Source organism: Oncorhynchus clarkii, chromosome 17, assembly GCF_045791955.1.
Source record: "Oncorhynchus clarkii lewisi isolate Uvic-CL-2024 chromosome 17, UVic_Ocla_1.0, whole genome shotgun sequence".
Taxonomy (NCBI): Eukaryota; Metazoa; Chordata; class Actinopteri; order Salmoniformes; family Salmonidae; genus Oncorhynchus; species Oncorhynchus clarkii.
The window spans coordinates 52012152-52035302 of NC_092163.1; the positions used below are offsets into that span (position 1 = coordinate 52012152).

At 43.9% G+C, this 23151-nt stretch overlaps 1 protein-coding gene across 1 annotated transcript in view; it reads right to left on the bottom strand.

The window, feature by feature from the left end:
* LOC139371066 (protein kinase C, delta a) overlaps window positions 1-22701 on the bottom strand; it is a 28521-nt gene extending 5820 nt beyond the window's left edge. Inside the window, exons 1-13 of the mRNA XM_071111115.1 lie at window positions 22548-22701; window positions 13999-14134; window positions 13569-13768; window positions 13421-13490; window positions 12860-13019; window positions 10628-10659; window positions 10342-10427; window positions 7631-7760; window positions 7437-7537; window positions 3123-3216; window positions 2709-2839; window positions 2308-2481; window positions 1920-2011 (exon numbers count right to left, since the gene is read on the bottom strand). Coding sequence (XP_070967216.1) covers window positions 1920-2011; window positions 2308-2481; window positions 2709-2839; window positions 3123-3216; window positions 7437-7537; window positions 7631-7760; window positions 10342-10427; window positions 10628-10659; window positions 12860-13019; window positions 13421-13490; window positions 13569-13768; window positions 13999-14113 — 1385 coding nt within the window. The 5' untranslated portion in view covers window positions 14114-14134; window positions 22548-22701. The remainder of the gene's footprint in view (window positions 1-1919; window positions 2012-2307; window positions 2482-2708; window positions 2840-3122; window positions 3217-7436; window positions 7538-7630; window positions 7761-10341; window positions 10428-10627; window positions 10660-12859; window positions 13020-13420; window positions 13491-13568; window positions 13769-13998; window positions 14135-22547) is intronic.
* Between the last annotated feature and the right edge of the window lie 450 nt (window positions 22702-23151).

The window sequence follows — 23151 nt, forward strand, 5'->3', positions numbered from 1 at the left end:
GCTCAGTGAGGTTGGATGGAGAGCATTTGTGAACAGCAGTTTTCAGTTCTTTCCACAGATTCTCGATTGATTTCAGGTCTGGACTTTGACTTGGCCATTCTAACACCTGGATATGTTTATTTTTGAACCATTCCATTGTAGATTTTGCTTTATGTTTTGGATCATTGTCTTGTTGGAAGACAAATCTCCGTCCCAGTCTCAGGTCTTTTGCAGACTCCATCAGGTTTTCTTCCAGAATGGTCCTGTATTTGGCTCCATCCATCTTCCCATCAATTTTAACCATCTTCCCTGTCCCTGCTGAAGAAAAGCAGGCCCAAACCATGATGCTGCCACCACCATGTTTGACAGTGGGGATGGTGTGTTCAGCTGTGTTGCTTTTAAACCAAACATAACGTTTTGCATTGTTGCCAAAAAGTTCAATTTTGGTTTTATCTGACCAGAGCACCTTCTTCCACATGTTTGGTGTGTCTCCCAGGTGGCTTGTGGCAAACTTTAAACAACACTTTTTATGGATATCTTTAAGAAATGGCTTTCTTCTTGCCACTCTTCCATAAAGGCCAGATTTGTGCAATATACGACTGATTGTTGTCCTATGGACAGAGTCTCCCACCTCAGCTGTATATCTCTGCAGTTCATCCAGAGTGATCATGGGCCTCTTGGCTGCATCTCTGATCAGTCTTCTCCTTGTATGAGCTGAAAGTTTAGAGGGACGGCCAGGTCTTGGTAGATTTGCAGTGGTCTGATACTCCTTCCATTTCAATATTATCGCTTGCACAGTGCTCCTTGGGATGTTTAAAGCTTGGGAAATCTTTTTGTATCCAAATACGGCTTTAAACTTCTTCACAACAGTATCTCGGACCTGCCTGGTGTGTTCCTTGTTCTTCATGATGCTCTCTGCGCTTTTAACGGACCTCTGAGACTATCACAGTGCAGGTGCATTTATACGGAGACTTGATTACACACAGGTGGATTGTATTTATCATCATTAGTCATTTAGGTCAACATTGGATCATTCAGAGATCCTCACTGAACTTCTGGAGAGAGTTTGCTGCACTGAAAGTAAAGGGGCTGAATAATTTTGCACGCCCAATTTTTCAGTTATTGATTTGTTAAAAAAGTTTGAAATATCCAATAAATGTCATTCCACTTCATGATTGTGTCCCACTTGTTGTTGATTCTTCACAAAAAAATACAGTTTTATATCTTTATGTTTGAAGCCTGAAATGTGGCATAAGGTCGCAAAGTTCAAGTGGGCCGAATACTTTCGCAAGGCACTGTATGCATGTAGACACGCACGCGCGCACACACACGCACACACTGTGTCTGAGGGAACAGCACAATACATGCCAAATGGTGAAGAGGCAACTCTTTTTAAGAAACAGTGTGTATTTACTGTAATGTCTTAAGTGTGATTTAGTCATGGCCCACTGTGTCTGTGCCACTGGGTTAAGAGGTTAGGGTCAGTCAGTGAATACAGGTTCATTATGTTCTGAGATAGTGAAACTCATTGGAAACTCAGCAGTTTACCAATCTGTCCAAGAAACCAAACCAAGACTCCATTCTGCGATGCCAGCTTGTGTGGTGTGCAAACAAACACACGCACAATTGGTTAATGATTAATACAGCGAGAGGGTGAATATCTCTCTCTCTCTCTGAAACTGTCTAGCCCATGCTGGATCAACCGTGTCGAAGTGAATGCCTCCTCATCTCACCTGTCCTGAGCACAGAGGCTATACAGGCTCCCGAGGACTGAACATCTCCATAATCCCAAACTGAGCACCAGTTAGTTTAACATCCAGTTTCAGATACACACTCAGAAGAGCTCAACATTCACGAGACTCTGTACCTCCTCTGTGTTTGACCTCACTCAAACTATCTGAATCTATACACTATCAGTGTTTCTGACAGGTGAAACTCACGTTGCCCTGTAGAGGTCAAAGCGTCCCTTCTCCTGAATATGGAACATCAGGTCTCCTCCATTCAGATACTCCATGACAAAGAACAAGTGTTCCTGTTGACAACACGCTCAACGTCAGGCATCATAACACATAATGTATAGTCCCCAGTACAGTAGTAGTGTAATAAGCTATGAAAGCGAGTTTGTTATGCGTTTATATCACTTCTTATTGGAGACAGCTTTTGTAGACACTTATCTTTTGCTAATGCTAATCAGAAAAAAACAACGGCTAATCTTTCTTTTGTGGTTTTGCTTCTCTTCAGCACATCACATTGCTATATGTTGCTGTAATAGCCAGATTGACACACAGTAAGAGGACCAAGGAGTGTGTGTAGGGCTAGAGTCCGTACCTTGGACTGGAAGGTGGAGTAGAGGTGTGTGAGGAAGGGGTTGTCCCAGGCCAGGGCCAGGACTCTCTTCTCCACCATGGTACACTCCACATCATCATCCATCAGAACCACATCTTTCTTCAGAGCCTTCACCGCAAACCACTCCCCCTGACCTTTCAACTCTGCCAGCAGGACCTGGGGAGAGAAGGGTGGGGGACAGTAAGGGGAATAAAATGAGAGGAAAATAACAGAATAAAGGAAAGAAGAGAAGAAGACAAGAGAAAACAAAAGAAGAGGGGTGAACCTGATTTAAATATTATTTTGGTGGTAATATCGTCCCATAAAGTCTGTTGTGTCTACTGGTGTCCAGTATGTGAACTGTGCTGCTCTAGGATCCTGACTGTCTGCTGTACCAGGCTTACCTTGCCAAAGCTGCCCTTGCCCAGGACCTTGTGAAAAACAAAGTTGTCTACGTTGATGCGTGTCAGGTGGGTAAGGCGAGATGCGGGGTGAGGGCTTGAGCCCTCCCACAGCCTGGCATAGGAGGGGCCATCTGGGGAACCCACACAGGTCATTATAAAGTCATCATCCCAATCATCATTATCATCATCATTATTATAATTAACATTACCCCTTATGGAAAAAACACACAAATTTCACAAGTGATCATGTGGAGTGTTCCAAAAACACGTTTTCACATGTTAAATCGTGTTTTTTCTGTAAGGGTATATATAAAAACTTATTTGTCTTCAAACAATTTACACCAACTTGATTTCAGTGAATTTAACATCACACATCATCATCAAATATGTTCATAAAATCAAACACACACTGACCATCCAGACCACCAATGGAGTTCCTAATGACTTCCTCATAGACCCCTATATCTGGGTCAGGTAGGGTTGGGTCTGAGCGCCGAGAGGAGGATTTCTGAAAAACATACAGGCGACAGATGGAGAGAGAAAATGTTTACAAAAGGGTGATGAGAGGGAGAAGCAAATAAAAACACTTTCCTTTTCACCACTGACACAGCAAAGTCTTCAGTCTTAAATCAACACTAACTATGTTTCCATCCAACTTTTCTACGCGAGTGAAGTCTGATGGAAACGGTACATTTTCCAAGCCAGCCAAAAGGCCGATGGACACAATCTCTACTTCTCTCTCTCTTCATGTCTCTCTACCCCTACCTCCCACTAACGCGCTCACAGAACCGGCACCAGCCCACAACCAGGAACCAGCCACCACCACAAGAGGGAGGAGGGGGGGGCTAAACATCAGACCTTCACCCAGAGCGATCGGACAACAGGCGAATGCCATCACTGACCCCTGGATCTAGGGCTCCCTTGTGTGCCTGCTTGCTCCTCAGGTTGTCATTCCTCCCCTCTGCAGATCCAGCACCAGTCCCAGCACCAATCCAGAACCAATTGGCCAGTCCCAGCACCAGACGAGGAGGGACCAAACACCAGACCTTCACCAGGAGCGAGCGGACCACAGGGGAGTGACAATTGACCTCTGGGTCTCGGGCAACCTTCCATGGCTGCTTGCTCCTCAGATTGTTGTTTGAATTGTTTATTATTTGGAATTTGATTTGACATTTTAACATGTAATGAATTTTGAAATAACCAAATAAATGGACCTAAAATGTAACTAGTTACAGCTCTGGTTTCTCTTTATTATGCCCATCCCTGTGTGGTGGGGATGTCCAGGGGTTGTATCCCTCTCTCTACCATCTTTTTCTATCTGTCTCGCTTGTATTTGATTTGGCAGTGGCTTTACCGCAGCTGGTGCTGTTCCCCTAGTCCATGATCACTCAACACCCCGGAAGGACTGTGGAAGAAGGAAAGGTAACAGTGGCTTGACCGCGGCCCGACCTGACGCCCCAGTCCACCCGACACCTGAAGGGCTTATGGATGAAGTTGAGTGGGTTGAAGTTGGATGGATGAAGTTGAGTGACTCAACCCACTTGAGTGGGTTGAGTCACTGATGTGATCTTCCTGTCTGGGTTGGCGCCCCCCCTTGGGTTGTGCCGTGGCGAAGATCTTTGTGGGCTATACTCGGCCGTGTCTCAGGATGGTAAGTTGGTGGTTGAAGATATCCCTCTAGTGGTGTGGGGGCTCTGTGCTTTGGCAAAGTGGGTGGGGTTATATCCTTCCTGTTTGGCCCTGTCCGGGGGTATCATCGGATGGGGCCACAGTGTCTCCTGACCCCTCCTGTCTCAGCCTCCAGTATTTATGCTGCAGTAGTTTGTGTCGGAGGGCTAGGGTCAGTTTGTTATATCTGGAGTACTTCTCCTGTCTTATCCGGTGTCCTGTGTGAATTTAAGTATGCTCTCTCTAATTCTCTCTTTCTTTCTCTCTCTCTGAGAACCTGAGCCCTATGACCATGCCTCAGGACTACCTGGCATGATGACTCCTTGCTGTCCCCAGTCCACCTGCTCCAGTTTCAACTGTTCTGCCTGTGATTATTATTATTTGACCATGCTGGTCATTTATGAACATTTGAACATCTTGGCCATGTTCTGTTATAATCTCCACCCGGCACAGCCAGAAGAGGACTGGCCTACCCCTCATAGCCTGGTTTCTCTCTAGGTTTCTTCCTAGGTTTTGGCCTTTCTAGGGAGTTTTTCCTAGCCACCGTGCTTCTACACCTGCATTGCTTGCTGTTTGGAGTTTTAGGCTGGGTTTCTGTACAGCACGTTGAGATATCAGCTGATGTACGAAGGGCTATATAAATACATTTGATTTGATTTGAAGGAAAGGTAACAATGTCTGGACTGGGGCACGAAAATGGCTGGTCCAGTTAAGACCGGATCAAATGGAGTGGGCGGAGTCCAACACCTCCCCAGAACCATCACACTTGGGAACAACAGGTGCTCTGTCCACTACTACAGCATGCCCAAACTATGCAGGAACTGTGGCCAACTGGGCCATCTGGCCGCAACCTGCACAGCCATCATCTGTAAAGACATCCATCCCACCTCAGACTGTATCTCAACACGCCGCTGCAACCTGTGCTGGAAAAGGGGCCACTTCCTACACTGGCAGGGAAAGGGCCATCACCACCAACCCCAACCCCACTAACCCAAATCTCAACCCCAACACCCCACCCGTCCACTAGACAACAACTCCTGAATCAACACTAGAAATGTTACACTGAAAAATCAACACTAGGTAACACTGGCCAATTTGCTGTACCAAACTTGATCTGGACATTTCTGACAAGTAATAGCTCTCTTATGGTATGCAATGACTAACATGACAAGAGGAACTGATGATGCGCTAACCAATTTCGAAATTGCACCTTGTGCATTCTACTATTTCAACTCTCAAGAGTAAATTAAGCCGGACTAAGGAAGCCATAACGTATATGTTATGGCTTTACACCCCCTGCTATATTGTGGATAAAGAGTTACCTGTCTAACTGAACACAGAGGGTGTTCTTTAATGGAAGCCTCTCCAACATAATCCAGGGGAATCAGGAATTCCCCAGGGCAGCTGTCTAGGCCCGTTACTTTTTTCAATCTGTACTAACTAAAGGCATTGTATTTGGGACAAATCATTCACTAAACCCTAAACCTCAACTAAATCTTGTAATGAATAATGTGGAAATTGAGCAAGTTGAGGTGACTAACCTGCTTGGAGTAACCCTGGATTGTAAACTATCATGGTCAAAACATATTGATACAACAGTAGCTAAGATGGGGATAAGTCTGTCCATAATAAAGTGCTGCTCTGCCTTCTTAACAGCACTATCACCAAGGCAGGTCCTACAGGCCCTAGTTTTGTCACACTTGGACTACTGCTCAGTCGTGTGGTCAGGTGCAACAAAGAGTGACTTTAGGTTAATTGCATTTGGCTCAGAACAGGGCAGCATGGCTGGCCTTTGGATGTACACAAAGAGCTAACATTAATAATATGCATGTCAATCTCTCCTGGCTCAAAGTGGAGGAGAGAATGACTTCCTTACTACTTGTATTTGTGAGTGCTATTGATATGTTGAATGCACCAAGCTATCTGTTTAAACTACTGGCACACAGCTCGGACACCCATGCATAACCCACAAGAAATGCCACAAGAGGTCTCTTCACAGTCCCCAAGCCCAGAACAGACTATGGGAGGCGCACAGTACTACATAGAGCCATGACTACATGGAGCTCTATTCCACATCAAGTAACTGATGCGAGCAGTAAAATCAGATAAAAAAACAGATAAAAGTGCACCTTATGGAACAGCGGGGACTCTGAAGCAACACAAAGATAGACACATGCATACAAACGATAACATACGCAATAAACACACACTTACACATAGATTTAGTGTTATAGATAAGTGGTAGTAGAGTAGAGGCCTGAGGGCACACACTTAATATGTTGTGAAATCTGTTATGAATGTATTGTAATGTTTTTAAAATGTATAACTGCCCCAATGTTGCTGGACCCCAGGAAGAGTAGCTACTGCCTTGGCAGCAGCTAACGGGGATTGATAATAAATACAAACAATTCTTATACTGCCAGAAAGATTCAAATCTCACCTTTCTGGTAAAAAAATGTATACATCGGTGATGTGCAGTCACTTTTGAGGACACAAGCTCAGTTACACAGTACAAACATGATAAAAATATGAAAATATGAAAAATCATGTATGACTTTTTTTCCTTTTGAAAAAAAGTACGGGAATAGGGCTTTAAATGATTGAAATAATTGAAATGATTTCTAAATATACTAACAATCTAATTCTAATTGACTTACTATAATATTTCACCTGTCTTATAACTGTAAAATAAATATGATCATACTTAGTGACAGTACAAAATTGGCACCATTTCATATAACTGACGACAGCGCATTTTCTGTCCATCGTCCTCTGAGCAACGCAGAGACGCCATTCAAATGCCAGCTGACTCATTGCAACTTCAGCTTTAAGCACACATTGATTTTGGCTGTCTGTAACCAAGAGAAAGTGATCTTGTTCAATTCCACAAAATGATTTTGTATTTTTACATGTTGAGAGCTCTAAATCCATCTGAGAACATCACAGCGAGATGACTGCTTTTGCTGCAATTGCTTGCAAGAACGTACGTCCACATACACGGAACACACAGACCACATGCCTGCACGCTTGCACATACACACAACAAACTCTCTCACTTACCTGGCTGACTTGAGTAAGCGCTTCAGCTAGTAGTTTCTGGTTGATTCCACAAAGGTTGGCCACTTTATCCTGACACTTATGATGCACATTCATGGCACAATCTACAAGAGAATAGAAAGAGTTACAGTATACTGTATAGGTAAATACAATGACAACACAAACACAACAAACACAGCACACACACAGCTCCCTACCTTCACACTTGAGGCCCTGTTTGACCAGGCCCCACAGCAGACTGCCACAGTGGTCACAGAAGGTGGGACTCATGTAGTTGTGGTTCTTGAAGCGGTGTGGCATGTCGATCTTAAAGCGCTCCTTCTGGAACTGTGATGGACACACACACAACTCATCAACACCCAGATCCATCGGTACCAACTGGGGGCAAAACACCCGCCTGCGAGGGTACCTCATGGCCCTGCGCACCTGTCTCATCATCCCCATTTCTCTTCCTCTCTCTCTCTCTGTCTCTCTCTCTCCTGCCATGCTCTCTCCCCCTCTCCTTTTGTTTTGCATCCCGTGGTGTGATGCTTCCTGTAGTAGTGTCCGTGGGGTTCCTTAGAAGGCCACAGACTGACAGACACACTTTCTCTTGGTCTCCTCTCCTGCTCTATCTCTAGTCTACAGATGGCCTTATTTAAGCCCCTCTCTCACTCAGAACATGCCCCTTCTCACCACTCCTCAGGTGTGAGTGAATGCAGAATCCCTCACTTTTGAATGTAACTAAGCTCAGTTATCTGTGCTCTTTTGTCCACTCTATTGATTAATATTGACTGGAATGTGAGGGGACCTCATCCGATTGGTTGCAGGTCTGATTGATGCCTGCTAGTTTGGACTCTGACCCTATGACACTTCGACAGCTAATGGCATCACAGCTACACACTAAAAACAAATGGTTCTATATAGTTACAAATAAGGGTTATTTGGCTGTAACCATAGCAGAACACATTTTGGTGCTATATGGAACCTTTTGTTGAAGGTTCTATAAAGAACCATGTTTAAGTTTCTAAATATAATCTGTATAGAGCTATAAAGAACCCTTTCCTAATGTTCTATAAAACAGAGTTTCCTAAACTCGGTCCTGGGCCCCCCCTTGGTGCACATTTTTGTTTTTGACTGTGCACTACACAGCTGATTCAAATAATTAACTAATCATCAAGCTTTGATTATTTGAATCAGCTGTGTAATGCGAGGGCAAAAAACTAAAAGTGCACCAAGGGGGGGGCCCAGGACCGAGTTTAGGAAACCCCGCTATGGTTACAACCCTTTTTGGGGTTATATAGAACCCTTTTTTTATGGAGAATGGTTCTACAAAGAACCTTTCTCAATCTCAAAGATTATTTGTAGAACCAGAGAGTTTATTTATTTATTTTGGTGTAATAGCCATATCATATTGTAAAAAATCCATAGATTTTATTATTGTGTTTATTAACAAATTGAATCAGGTGTGCTAACTCTGGAACGACTGGGGGTCCCTGAGGAGATCATTGAGAACTACTGACTTCTCAATTGACACGAGGCCATACGTGAGTCTTTTACAAGACACAGTAACTGATCATAGTCATATACACTGAGTATACCAAACATTAGGAACACCTCCCTAATATTGAGTTGTATCCCCCCTTTTGCCCTCTGTACACCCTCATGGTGTCGAAAGCATTCCAAAGGGATGTTGGCTGGATGTCCTCTGGGTGGTGGACCATTCTTGAAACACACAGGAAAATGTTGAGCATGAAAACCCCAGCCGCGTTGCAGTTCTTGACACAAACCTGTGCACCTGGCACCGACCCCTCCTGTCTCAGCCTCCAGTATTTATGCTGCAATAGTGTATGTGTCGGGGGGCTAGGATTAGTCTGTTATATCTTGAGTATTTCTCATGTCTTATCCGGTGTCCTGTGTAAATTTAAGTATGCTCCCTCTAATTCTCTCTCTCTGAGAACCTGAGCCCTAGGACCATGCCTCATGACATGATAACTCCTTGCTGTCCCCAGTCCACCTGGTCATGCTGCTGCTCCAGTTTCAACTGTTCTGCCTGCGGCTATGGAACCCTGACCTGTTCACCAGACGTGCTACCTTGTCCCGGACCTGCTGATTTGGACTCTCTCTCTCTACCGCACCTGCTGTCTCTAACTCTGAATGATCGGCTATGAAAAGCCAACTGATATTTACCACTGAGGTGCTGACCTGTTGCACCCTCTACAACCACTGTGATTATTATTATCTGACCCTGCTGGTCATCTATGAACATATTAACATCTTGGCCATGTTCTGCTATAATCTCCACCCGGCACAGCCACAAGAGGATTGGCCAGCCCTCAGAGCTTGGTTCCTCTCTAGGTTTCTTCCTAGATTCCTGACTTTCTAGGGAGTTTTTCCTAGCCACCGTGCTTCTACACCTGCATTGCTGCTGCTTGGGGTTTAAGCTGGGTTTCTGTACAGCACTTTGTGACATTGGCTGATGTAAAAAGGGCTTCATAAATACATTTGATTGATTAAAATTTGATTACAACCATACCCCATTCAAAGGGGCTTACATTTCTTTATTTTTTCCCATTCACTCTCTGAATGGCACACATACGCAATCCATGTCTCAACTGTCTCAAGGCTTAAAAATCCATCTAACCTGTCTTCTCCCTTTCATCTACACTGAAATAGATTTACCAAGTGACATCAATAAGGGATCATAGCTTTCACCTGGTCAGTCTATGTCATGGAAAGAGCAGGTGTAGTTTTTTTTGTATAATCAGTGAATAACATGTAATAGCCTAACTAAACAGATTAGATAAACTGGAATGACACTCACACTCACGGTTGCAGGGAGAGGGAGAAAACTACACGTTGGACTGACACAGGACAAGTAAATAAGGAAATGTCCTAATCAATGAATGAATAAGTAGTCCCAACGTACCACAGTCTCCCGGCTGTTGGCGGCCGTGCCCGTACACCTGCCAATGATCTTGTCGATGCATTTCTTGTGGATGGCTGCATTGCATTCTGGGAGAGAAGGGATATGGAGTATATTGATGGCAGGTGAGCACCGTTCATACAGGCAGATATGAAAGTCACTGGTAGTGCTGTATAGTCTGCCCTGCAGTGTGGGAGTGGTCATAACTACAGTGTTTATAATGTGTATCTATGATGTTGTGTGCATTGGTTTGTATAGCAGTAGGTTGTCCATGTTATTGTACACTTACGTCTGCACTTGTAGCCTTGCTTGTTGAGGCCCCTGTAGAATACAAAGGTATAGGAGTGAGAGACTATGGAGGGCCAGTGAAGATGATGATCACCTAATGATTAGGTGTTGTGCTGATGATGAAAGGAGATAAAGTGAGAATGGAGTACATACTGTACAGTCACGACCAAAATGATTGGCACCCTTGATAAAGACGAGCAAAGACGACTGTATAAAATAAAGAACATAAATACTGAGCTATTTTGTATGCAAAAAATATGGGGAAATTATATTATTTCATACTAATACAATTGCTCGGAGAAAAAACTTTTTTTAGTCATAAAATAAAATCTAAAAAGAGATACTTGGCAGAATTATTGGCAGCCCTAACGATTCTTATGAATAAAATCGAACAAAATTGAATCTGCATTAACATTCAACTTTGTTTGAAGTGAATTTCTGCTTAAGGAACTGTTTGTGGCCTTTCAGGGCTTCCTGTTTCACTGGGGTTAAAGAAGTTGGTCCACTTGTCATCCATCACCATGGGGATAGGCAAAGAACTCGCTAATGAAAAGAGACAAATGGTTTTTGACTTTCATAAAATCAGGCAATGTGTACAAAAAAAACAGACTGAAAAAAACAAACAAATATACAGCTTACCACTATTAGGGAAACAATGAAGAAGTTTATAACCACTGAAACAGTGGATTACTTGCCTGGAAGTGGACCCACATGTATCTCGTCCCCACGCACAGTGAGGAAGATGGTTTGGGAGGCAAAGAAAAGAGCAATGGCAACAGTTGGAGAATTACAGAACTTGGTCACATCCTGGGGCTGCCAAGTCTCCAAATCTAGAATTAGACGCCACCTCCATGCCAATAGACTATTTGGAAGGGTTGCCATAGAAAAGCCTTTATTGAGAGAAACCAACAAATGTAAACGCCTAGAGTTTGGTAAACGACATTGGCACTTGGATTAGAACCAGGTGCTATGGTCAGATGAGACACAAATAGAGCTCTTTGGCCACACACACCAGTGGTGGGTTTGGCCTTGAAAGAAGGATGCACATGCAGAAAATAACCGCATGCCTACTGTAAAATATGGTATATTGATGTTATGGGGCTGTTTTGCTTCCACATGAGCCTTTTTTGCTTCCACTGGTCATGGGGCCTTGTTGGGCAGTCCATATGCACAGACCGAAGAATATCAAGGATCTGGAAAGATGCTGTATGGAGGAATGGACTAACATCCCTCCCTTCAATCCCATAAAACATTATAGAACAAGGCTAAGTGCCGCTATTTTTGCTAGGGGAGGGTGCACAAAGTATTGAAAACAGGGGTGCCAATAATTTTGATAGCCATCTTTTTCTCAGAGCAGTTGTATTAGTATTTGTTTGAGCATACAATATAGCTCAGTATTTGTATGCTGTTGATTTTATACACTCTTAGAAAAAAAAGGTGCTATCTACAACCTACTGTAAAAGAATGAACCCTTTGAAGTGCCCTTTTGGTTTCTACATAGAACCCTTTCCACATAGGGTCCCATATGAAACCCAAAAGGCTTCTACTTGGAACCAAAAAGGGTTCTCCTATGGAGACAAGAACTCTTTTGGAAGCCTTTTTTTCTAAGAGTGTACAGTATTTTTTTGCTAATCTTTATCAAGGTTGCCAATAATTGTGGTTGTGACTGTAGCTGACAGTTGAGCACTGTTTATACAGCAGCAAACGGAGACTCTGTCACCGTCTCTACAGACACCACCTATTCTAGTAGAACACAACACACTACAGCACTTGAAAATAAATTACTAGCAGTGTAAGCGGTGCTGATTTTGCAAATACACTGCTAAATGTTGTGCTGGTATTTCCACACAATGCAGGATTTCTGACCCACTTCCTTAGCCACCAACCCTAAGTCTAAAGTTAGATAGATAGGACACCTGCATTGCTTGCTGTTTGGGGTTTTAGGCTGGGTTTCTGTACAGTACTTTGAGATATCAGCTGATGTACGAAGGGCCATATAAATACATTTGATTTGATTTGAGATAGGAGGAGATTACTAAGACATTATCTAATATTATCTCCCCACTCAGTCTCTCAGCATGAAGTAGACCGACCAAGACGTTGCCACTTAAATTAGATGAATGGAACCGATATTAAAACGGGTAAATATTGAATCACTTCTGTTAGCAAAAAGCTAACAGATAATAGAGCTAGGAGTAAAGAGCCAGATGGCTGGACAGACTGAATAACTGACCAGACAAACTCTCTGCAGACGGAGCAGAAGGTGGGCTGTCTGAAGAAGGTGGCGATGAACTCGTGACATTTGACCTCGTGGATCTTGGCCTGTTTGATGGCTCCTCGCCTGCGGTTTATGGTGGGCCCCCCTTCCTCCTCCTTCGTGGGCAGCTTGCCCTCTATGGGTGACAGGGAGAGAAGTGTCAGTGAAGCGCATCAATTTAGAAACATGAATGTAACGTTAGGAACAGTAGGGACAACATTTGGAGTGCTTGGTCCACTGTTAGTATGAGAAAACAGGTAAAACCTTATATAGGAAAGCCAAGAATAGAGAACTATGTTTAGAAAACCGGGATTGATATACAAGACCTGTACATGACTGCAAGAATGTGTGTGCTGTGCTGTCTGCTCTGTCTGTATTCAAGAAGTAAGTGCAGAGAACAGATGAGAACCAAGGGAACAGACAGAAGGCTTCAGTGTGACAAACATCACATAAAAGATGCATTCAAAACAGGCCAGGTAGGAAGGGAAAAGTGGAGGATGAGACGAAGAGAGGTGGGCTTTGTCTCCTGACTCTCACCTGTATCAGTTGCTCCCTCCAAGAAGAACTGCACTGCCATCATCACCTTCCCTGAGGGCTGCAGGTCCACCTGAACACAAACAATCATCTGTAAATTAGACACATAATTCAGGCAGGAAGGTAGAGAATCCGACTGCAGACCTCCTACCCAAAATTCAGCACGGCCGTTGCCCTTTTTGCAGCGCTCGGCAAGGACGGACACGCCCACTGTGACCTCGGCCAATGGCTCCTCGGCAGTCTTCATCAGCAGCACCTGCAAGACACGCCCCTCGTAGATGTGGGCGTCGAAGCTGGCCTTCCAGGCTGGGAACATGGTGGGCTTCCTCTGAACCAGGGTCTTACCACGCTCTGGAGAGAAGGAGGGAGAGAGGGAAAGAGGGGGAAGGAGAGAGAAAGGTTAGATAAAGGTTAAAAAGATAAGATAAGAGACTGATTTTTCATACTCTTGTGTAACAATCAAAAAATGTGCACATCTGTACCACACTGGTTACAGGTTACAATGTGATTCTATGGGACAATGGGACTAAAATAGTCCTACTATAACACAGTAATAACTACAGTAATAGTCAGATTATCACCGGTGGTGAGGGCCTCCTTCATCTTGATGGCACAGAAGGGGGGATCAGAAGGGGCCAGCGGAGACAGCACACCCAGGTCGTAGGAGTTGAAGGCAATCCGCAAAAAGGGCGCCATGGTGATGTGTCACTGGGCCACCTGTTCAAAGACATGGCCAAGCAGAATGTAACCACGGCAACATATTTGCAGTGACATGTCCGTCACTCAGCCTCCTGTTCATACGCACATGACAGCCGTGATTCAGTAACATCACCATCTGTTATGAGGGGTATGCGCACACGCACGCGCATGCAAACACACACATCCACCAGCATCAGTCACATGCTACTAATGTGGATAATTGTTTTATTCATTGTTTCATGAGTCAAAAGTTTGGACACACCTACTAATTTGAGGGTTTTTCTTTATTTTACAATTTTCTACATTGTAGAATAATAGTGAAGACATCGAAACTATGAAATAACACATATAGAATCAGGTAGTTACCAAAAAAAGTGTTAAAGAAATCAAAATATATTTTATATTTGAGATTCTTCAAAGTAGCCACCCTTTGCCTTGATGACAGCTTTGCACACTCTTGGCATTCTCTCAACCAGCTTCATGTGGTGTGCTTTGATAAAAGTTAATTTGTGGAATTTCTTTCCTTCTTAATGCGTTTGAGCTAATCAATTGTGTTTTGACAAGGTAGGGGTGGTATACAGAATATAGCCCTATTTGGTAAAAGTGTCACAACCTGATCCGTTTCAACCGTCCTTGTGCTTGTCTCCACCCCCCCAGGTGCCGCCCATCTTCCCCATTATTCCCTGTATATTTATACCTGTGTTTTCTGTCTGTCTGTGCCAGTTTGTCTTGTTTGTCAAGTGAACCAGCGTTTTTTCTCCTAGCTCAAGTCAATCCAGCTGTTTTATTGCAGCCTGTTTTTCTCGTCCTCATGGTTCTGACCCTTGCCTGTCCTGGCTCTGAGCCCGCCTGCCTGACCATTCTGCCTGCCCTTGACCTCGAGCCTGCCTGCCTCCCTGTACCGTTTTGGACTCTGACCTGGTTATGAACTCTTGCCTGTCCTGGCTCTGAGCCCGCCTGCCTGACCATTCTGCCTGCCCTTGACCTCGAGCCTGCCTGCTGCCCTGTATCGTTTTGGACTCTGACCTGGTTATGAACTCTTGCCTGTCCTGGCTCTGAGCCCACCTGCCTGACCATTCTGCCTGCCCTTGACCTCGAGCCTGCCTGCCTCCCTGTACCGTTTTGGACTCTGACCTGGTTATGAACTCTTGCCTGTCCTGGCTCTGAGCCCGCCTGCCTGACCATTCTGCCTGCCCTTGACCTCGAGCCTGCCTGCTGCCCTGTATCGTTTTGGACTCTGACCTGGTTATGAACTCTTGCCTGTCCTGGCTCTGAGCCCGCCTGCCTGACCATTCTGCCTGCCCTTGACCTCGAGCCTGCCTGCTGCCCTGTATCGTTTTGGACTCTGACCTGGTTATGAACTCTTGCCTGTCCTGACCTGCCTTTTGCCTACTCCTTGGATTATAATAAGTATCAGAGCTCAAACCATCTGCCTCCTGTGTCTACATCTGGGTCTCGCCTTGTGTCGTTATAAAAGACCAAGTCCATATGATGGCAAGCTAAAATAAGCAAAGGAAAATGACAGTCCATCATTACTTTAAGACATGAAGGTCAAAAAAATCGGGAAAATTTCAAGAACTTTGAAAGTTTCTTCAAGTGCAGTTGCAAAAACCACCAAAGCGCTATGATGAAACTGTCTCTCATGAGGACCACCACAGGAAAGGAAGACCCAGAGTTACCTCTGCTGCAGAGGATAAGTCATCAGAGTTACCAGCCTCAGAAATTGCAGCCCAAATAAATGCATCACAGAGTTCAAGTAACAGACACATCTCAACATCAACTGTTCAAAGGAGACTGTGTGAATCAGGCCTTCATGGTCAAATTGCTGCAAAGAAACCACTACTCAAGGCCATCAATAAGAAGAGACTTGCTTGGGCCAAGAAACACGAGCAATGGACATTAGACCGGTGGAGATCTGTCCTTTGGTCTGATGAGACCAAATTGGAGATTTTTTGTTCCAACTATCGTGTCTCTGTGAGACACAGAGTAGGTGAATGGATGATCAGCTCATGTGTGGTTCCCACTGTGAAGCATGGGGGAGGAGGTGTGATGGTTGGGGGTGCTTTGCTGGTGACACCGTCAGTGATTTATTTAGAATTCAAGGCACACTTAACCAGCATGGCTATCAGAGCATTCTACAGCGATACGCCATCCCATCTGGTTTGTGCTTAGTGGGACTATCATATGTTTTTCAACAGGACAATGACCCAAAACACACCTCCAGGCTGTGTAAGGGCTATTTGACCAAGTAGAGTGATGGAGTGCTGCATCATATGACCTGGCCTCCACAATCATCTGACCTCAACCCAATTGAGATGGTTTGGGATGAGTTGGACCGCAGAGGGAAAGAAAAATAGCCAACAAGTGCTGAGGATATGTGGGAACTCCTTCAAGACAGTTGGAAAAGCATTCCAGGTGAAGCTGGTTGAGAGAATGCCAAGAGTGTGCAAAGCTGTCATCAAGGAAAAGGGTGGCTACTTTGAAGAATCTCAAATATAAAATATATTTTGATTTGTTGAACACTCTTTTGGTTACTACATGATTCCATATGTGATATTTCAGTTTGATCTATTCACTATTATTCTGCAATGTAGAAAATAATCAAAAATAAAGGACCCTTGAATGAGTAGGTGTGTCCAAACTTTTGACTGGTTCTGTATGTATCCATATGTGTGTATATTACAGGAGGCTGGTGAGGGGAGGACGGCACATAGTAATGTCTGGAATGGAGTCAATGGAATGGCATCAAACACATAGAGCTATTCATTTTACAGTAATGTTATAACAGTTAACAAGTTATAAATGGTTAATAGTGAATAACAGTTCATTTAACTCAACTATGGAAAGAAAATGTATCTGCTTTATCTAGGATGGGAAATCTTAAGTAGATTTTGTGTTCTTAGCGAAGGTAAAACTATGTATTTACTCTTATGTGTTTGATACCATTCCATTAATTCCATTCCAGCCATCACTATGAGCCTGTCCTCCCCAATTAAGGTGCAACCAGCCACCCGTGGTGCAACCAGCCACTATTTATGTGAGTGAGTATATTTGTGTGTGTGTGTGAGTGCGTATGTGGGACAGTGTGTGTGTGCGTGCGTGTGTCAGTGAGTGTGCGTGCGTGAGTGAGTGAGTGAGTCTAGTTAGCGAGGGAGAGTATGGGTGTGTATGAGAAATAAAGATATTCTGAGTCACCTTAACAAACAGAAACTCTTTCTGTGACATAGGCCTAAACCTACTAATGAGAAACGGAGCTGAGTCAACGCCCTTCTCACATATCTCACATCCACTTGACTTTAACCTTACCTTAGGTTCAACTTAAACTCTGATGGTTCAATCTCACATTAGAAGAACCCTAATCCAAACCAACACACACACATAGCCTACAATAGGAACACAGAAAACATGGCATTTAAGCACTTCGGTCAAGAACAGCTTCATTTATAATTTTGTCAGTGAGAATGTGTGTATGGTGTGAAATGATAGTAGCAGGTGTTGAAGAATGTGTGTGTGTGATCTCTGTGATTCTCTCTGAGTGTACTGTAGCTCTGGTACTGAAGGTATTTCCCTGCATCCTGGGAGGGAGCAAGTCTCAACAAGTCCAAAGTCTAAAGAGGGCTCCTCAACAACATTCCTGTGTTTCTGTTCCCCAGCTTTACACCACCACCCATACACGTCAAAAATATGTCAGAAGACAAAGAAATGATGGCAAAAACAAGGAAAGAAAAAAGAGAAAAAGTAAGAGAGGACAGAAAAATGATAGACAGAGGAATGACATTCAGCATGTATTAAAGCAGGAGTCGATGTGTTCAAGCTTTGAGCTGTGATGATTCCGGGTGTTGATCAATAATAAACTGTGTGTGTGTGTGTGTGTGTGTGTGTGTTACCAGGCTATCAGAGATTGGTGCCAGCCGCACCAATGTATCGGAAGGAAACACCGTTCAACTGACGACCAAGGTCAACCTGCAAGTGCCCGGCCTGCCACAAGGAGTCACTAGAGCGCGATGAGCCAAGTAAAGCCCCCCCTCCCCGGCCAAACCCTCCCCTAACCTGGACGACACTGGGACAATTGTGCACCGCCCTATAGGACTCCCGATCACGGCCAGTTATGATACAGCCTGGGATCAAACCCAGGTCTGTAGTGACACCTCTAGCACTGTGATGCAGTGCCTTAGACCGCTGTGCCACTCAGAAGGCCCGATCATTTTTTAAAACATGAAATGCTCTATGCATTATGTGGATTGAATGCTGCAACAACACAGAATAAAACAATGAATAAAAGTCCCATGATGGTAGTTACCATTACTGCTTATCACTTATTAACCATCACTTATTGACATTACTTTATTTTAATAAAATATTTCAGTTGTTGTATATATTACATTTGTTTTATTTGCTGACTTTATTATTTCATTCCAAGTCATCATCTCATCTCTATACACCTGCTGTCTATGCTGTCTGACAAAATCACTATTTTATTAGTTCTTCAAAGTAAATAAAGCATACTTTTATGACTGTTGAAAACCTACCAGCAATCACTTAGATCATGTACTTTCAGGTAGAGATACCTCACGAAGAAACTGCTCTGTACATCAGTAGCATGTGAGTGATGGGTGAGCGTGTGTAAACTGCTCTGTACATCAGTAGCATGTAAGTGATGGGTGAGCGTGTGTAAGCTGCTCTGTACATCAGTAGCATGTGAGTGATGGGTGAGCGTGTGTAAACTGCTCTGTACATCAGTAGCATGTGAGTGATGGGTGAGCGTGTGTAAACTGCTCTGTACATCAGTAGCATGTGAGTGATGGGTGAGCGTGTGTAAACTGCTCTGTACATCAGTAGCATGTGAGTGATGGGTGAGCGTGTGTAAACTGCTCTGTACATCAGTAGCATGTGAGTGATGGGTGAGCGTGTGTAAACTGCTCTGTACATCAGTAGCATGTGAGTGATGGGCGAGCGTGTGTAAACTGCTCTGTACATCAGTAGCATGTGAGTGATGGGTGAGCGTGTGTAAACTGCTCTGTACATCAGTAGCATGTGAGTGATGGGTGAGCGTGTGTAAACTGCTCTGTACATCAGTAGCATGTGAGTGATGGGTGAGCGCGTGTAAACTGCTCTGTACATCAGTAGCATGTGAGTGATGGGTGAGCGTGTGTAAACTGCTCTGCTATGTATCCTCTTGATCGCACATCCTTCTGTCTCTTACGTAGCATGAGTAAAATAAACTCAGACCGTACAAGTAGACGCAAAATGGATTATGGTCATTGTAGTTAATTCTGATGTTTTCTGCGCAAAACTATGTAAAACATTGCCTGTTGGAAACTACAACTCACTACTATATCACACAGTTCTGGCATGATCTAATTTATCTCCAGAAAAGGTGCAGCGCAGTGTGCACATTGAGCTCACATTAAAAAAACTAACTAAATGGAATTCAAATAGGTTGGTCAATTAGTTGTTTAAAAAACTAAAAAGAACTGATATTTCGGTTAATCGCTCAGCACTATAATCTTGTCCACCAGCCGGTTCTCTCTCTCTCTCTGTATGTGGTAGCAATGAGCCTGGCTGTGAGCTCATACTCCTTTCCATATCGCTTTCTTTCTTCCTCCTCTCCCATCGCCTGTGTCCACTGTCCACCTCCCTCTCCAAACACTTTGTTTGTTTATAGTATGACAATCTAGTGAATCACAGCAACTGTGTTGAATAAACATATGCATATTGTCCCAATGCAGTCATGCATTCACACATCATCCCCTTCTGACTCACAGACAGCTGACTGACAGCACCTCAGACAATGACATCACACAGCTGTGCTACAGTACACTGGCCATCATTAGCCTGGCCAACTGTGGCAGAGCTTTTTGGTAAATGACTAGCGCAGACTGGAAACGTGTAAGTTACTAGTCAGCCATGGGTAGCCAGGTGTATTTACAAGGCTGTAGAGGATTCTATTACAGCACACAACGAAACTGTGATAAATAAGCATCAGACATCCTATCAAATCACGTGGGTCTTAAAGCTGGACTCATTAGCAGTGAAACTGCCATGTCCATTTGCGATATCACAACAAAGACAGTTCTTCCCCATTGGACATCATTGCACATGTGGTAAAACAGAGTTTATATTCCATTTTTGTTTTACCAATATGCTGGATGCTCCTTTCCTCCTTCCATAAACAAAACAAAAACAGTAACAAATGCGCCTGGGCAACCATTGGCGCTGTTTCACCTAATGTGGATTCCAGCTTTAAACCGAACACTAATAGTGTGTCTGCTTGCTTGCGTGCGTGCGTGCGTGAGCGCATGTGTGGGCGGAGTGTGAAACTGTGTGTTAGTCCAAACTTTTATGTAGAGAATACAGATCTGGACAGGGAAGTGAAGCATCATTGCATCATCACCCTGTGGAGATCAAACAACGCAACAACGGTAGACTCATGCTAGTAGACATGCAAGCACACACACCATACACAGAGACAAACACTTATTATAGCTGAGAGACCGTCACACAAGTGTAAGCTTAAACCCCTCTGACACACACACACACACTAGTGAGACAGCAGTCCTGGAACAAGCTCATACGATCTATGGCAGTCATGGTTATTTCTTTCACAGCAGACCACTTCTAGTAGACCCTGCAGGAGACAAGACCTGTAGTAGACTGTAGAGGACCTGGACTCTAATCTCCTCCTTCGTAACTCAAGGCTACTGGGCCAGTAGTGTACTGTACAATTTGTCCACCCACATTCTGAAATTGCATTTGTCCCCCCCCCCCCCCAGTTTTATCATTAAAATGTGATCCAAAACGAAGCCAGGGTGTGCTTTAGGACCATGCGGACGCCTCAGAGCGGTCTGGTAGGCTGTTTGGAGTGTTCATCTGACCTGATAAAAATATATATATGTCCCCGTCCACCTTTTGTGTTACCATCTATAGTGCAATTTATCCTATAAAGTTGAAGTCTGTCACCAAACCAACGGGCGAGAACAAATACTTATGATCTAACAGAGAGACCGAGATGAAGGGAGAGAGGGAGAGATGGATGAACGGAGAGCGAGCGGTAATGACTACAGGCCTTCTTACACAGACTCATAACTCAAACTCTAATGGGGCCATTCAAAGTGACCACTATTCAGCCTGTTAATCTATGACATAACATCTCCAGTGCAGTCACAGCCAAAGCCATGCAGCTAGTGAGCTGAACAATGTTCCAGTCGGGGTATGATCTTCTGATTGTTGAGCAGCGCAAATAAACACGCACGCACACTCACACAATGGGCTACACTCCAGGCAATGAAAGTGAAGCGTATGGATAAAGCTGATCACCCTCTGTGATGGAGGCTGCAACACGATGATCAGTCCAGTCTTTATAGTGAGACACAACGGAATAAGATATTAAAGAGTCAATTTACTCCATGCACCGGAACACACACACACACACGCACACACACACACACACACACACACACACACACACACTTCCTTTTGAGAAGAATGAGATCAGTGTCTTCAACATCATCATCTGATCAGTTCAAGTTGGTCAACAGCTGGGTGTGCAGAGATCATGTCTTCTTCTTGTTTCATCTTTGCACTGTTAGTTGGATGTGAATGTGCTTCACCAAATCCAGTAGGCATTGTGATTGGGCCCAGTGGTGACTCACAATGCAATGCAACATGAAAGGGGGATTCCCTTAGCAAGCAAACCTGCATACAAAAGGGCCCCGGGGGACCAAAGTTTCACAGTCAAGTACCTTTCATTTCAACAGTTATTAGCCAACAACAAACATGCAGAATTGGTCATGAAATGTAAAGTAATTGGGAAATGAATTGAACAGTGTTGATAAGTGGATGCCTTTAAAACGGTTTCTCCATCAATGCCTTCTCACTGGGCACAGACGTCAATTCAACGTGTCGTGATCTTGAGAAACTCCAGAGCGCTTTGGAAGCAAGGTAGGCTATTATGTACAGTATCATCACTCTTTTCTACAAATAGAAAATAATAGTTTCTTGATGTCTCATAATTGAGAAAAGTCTGGATTTATATGACAGTCTGTTCATAAAAAGACCCCGGCGTTTACAGTTTAGAAACATTTGAAGTATTCGTCAAGGCCAACGTTCTCTTGAAGGATTCATTCGTCTCTTGCACGTCATGAAACTGTAGGTTACTGTGCAATTTTTTTTATCTGGAATGTGGCGCATGTCAGTGCCCGCCATAAACAACAGATAACATTACAGTTGTAGGCTAGTACTCGAAATACTAGTACGCTATTCACGCAAGTGCAACTACTAGTAAAAAGTATAAAGGCTATTTAAGCATTCAATAATCAACCCTGAAAAACTTCTCAAACTAGGTTGCAAAACACAACAAAACCGAAAAAAGTTACAAAAATATATTTCCTCAATTGGCCGAATGACCGAAAGTCATTTTCCGTTGACTTACCTCGTCTTGCAAACGTGTGGATTATTTCTTGTTTCGTGAGTTTTCTTGTTCTTGTCTTCCCTTCAGTTTCTCGTCTGTGATTCCGTCGATCGAGGAAGTAAGCTACTGCTCGCTTGCTCTCAGGCTTCTCCGCAGACTGTAGCGAAGTGACGTCGACCATACACACACACGCACGCACACACACACGCACGCACTATACTGCACTGCACTGCGGATGCAGAAGTCTTTGCGGCAACCCAGAATACACGGGTCCATGTCCTCTTTTGGTTTCACTGATTATTGGTCATCTCCTGACTCCTGTGTGACATTGATCCATTGTATAGGCATCATAAAACATTTATGCCAATTGGTGATAATAATGAATTGCCCTCTTTTAACTCCAAGTTCTTCAACTCTTAGCTTTACAACAGTGCTTAGTCAAGTCTGCCTCCACTTCCCTATTGAATTCTACAGTTTTTTATACCGTGACTTTTTTTTAAGCCTTTCTCAATATTGGCAGCGCTGTGAGTATGTCTGTCCTAGATCGCTGTATGCGGGATGAGTATGTCTGTTCCAGATCGCTGTATGGGGGATGAGTATGTCTGTTCCAGATCGCTGTATGGGG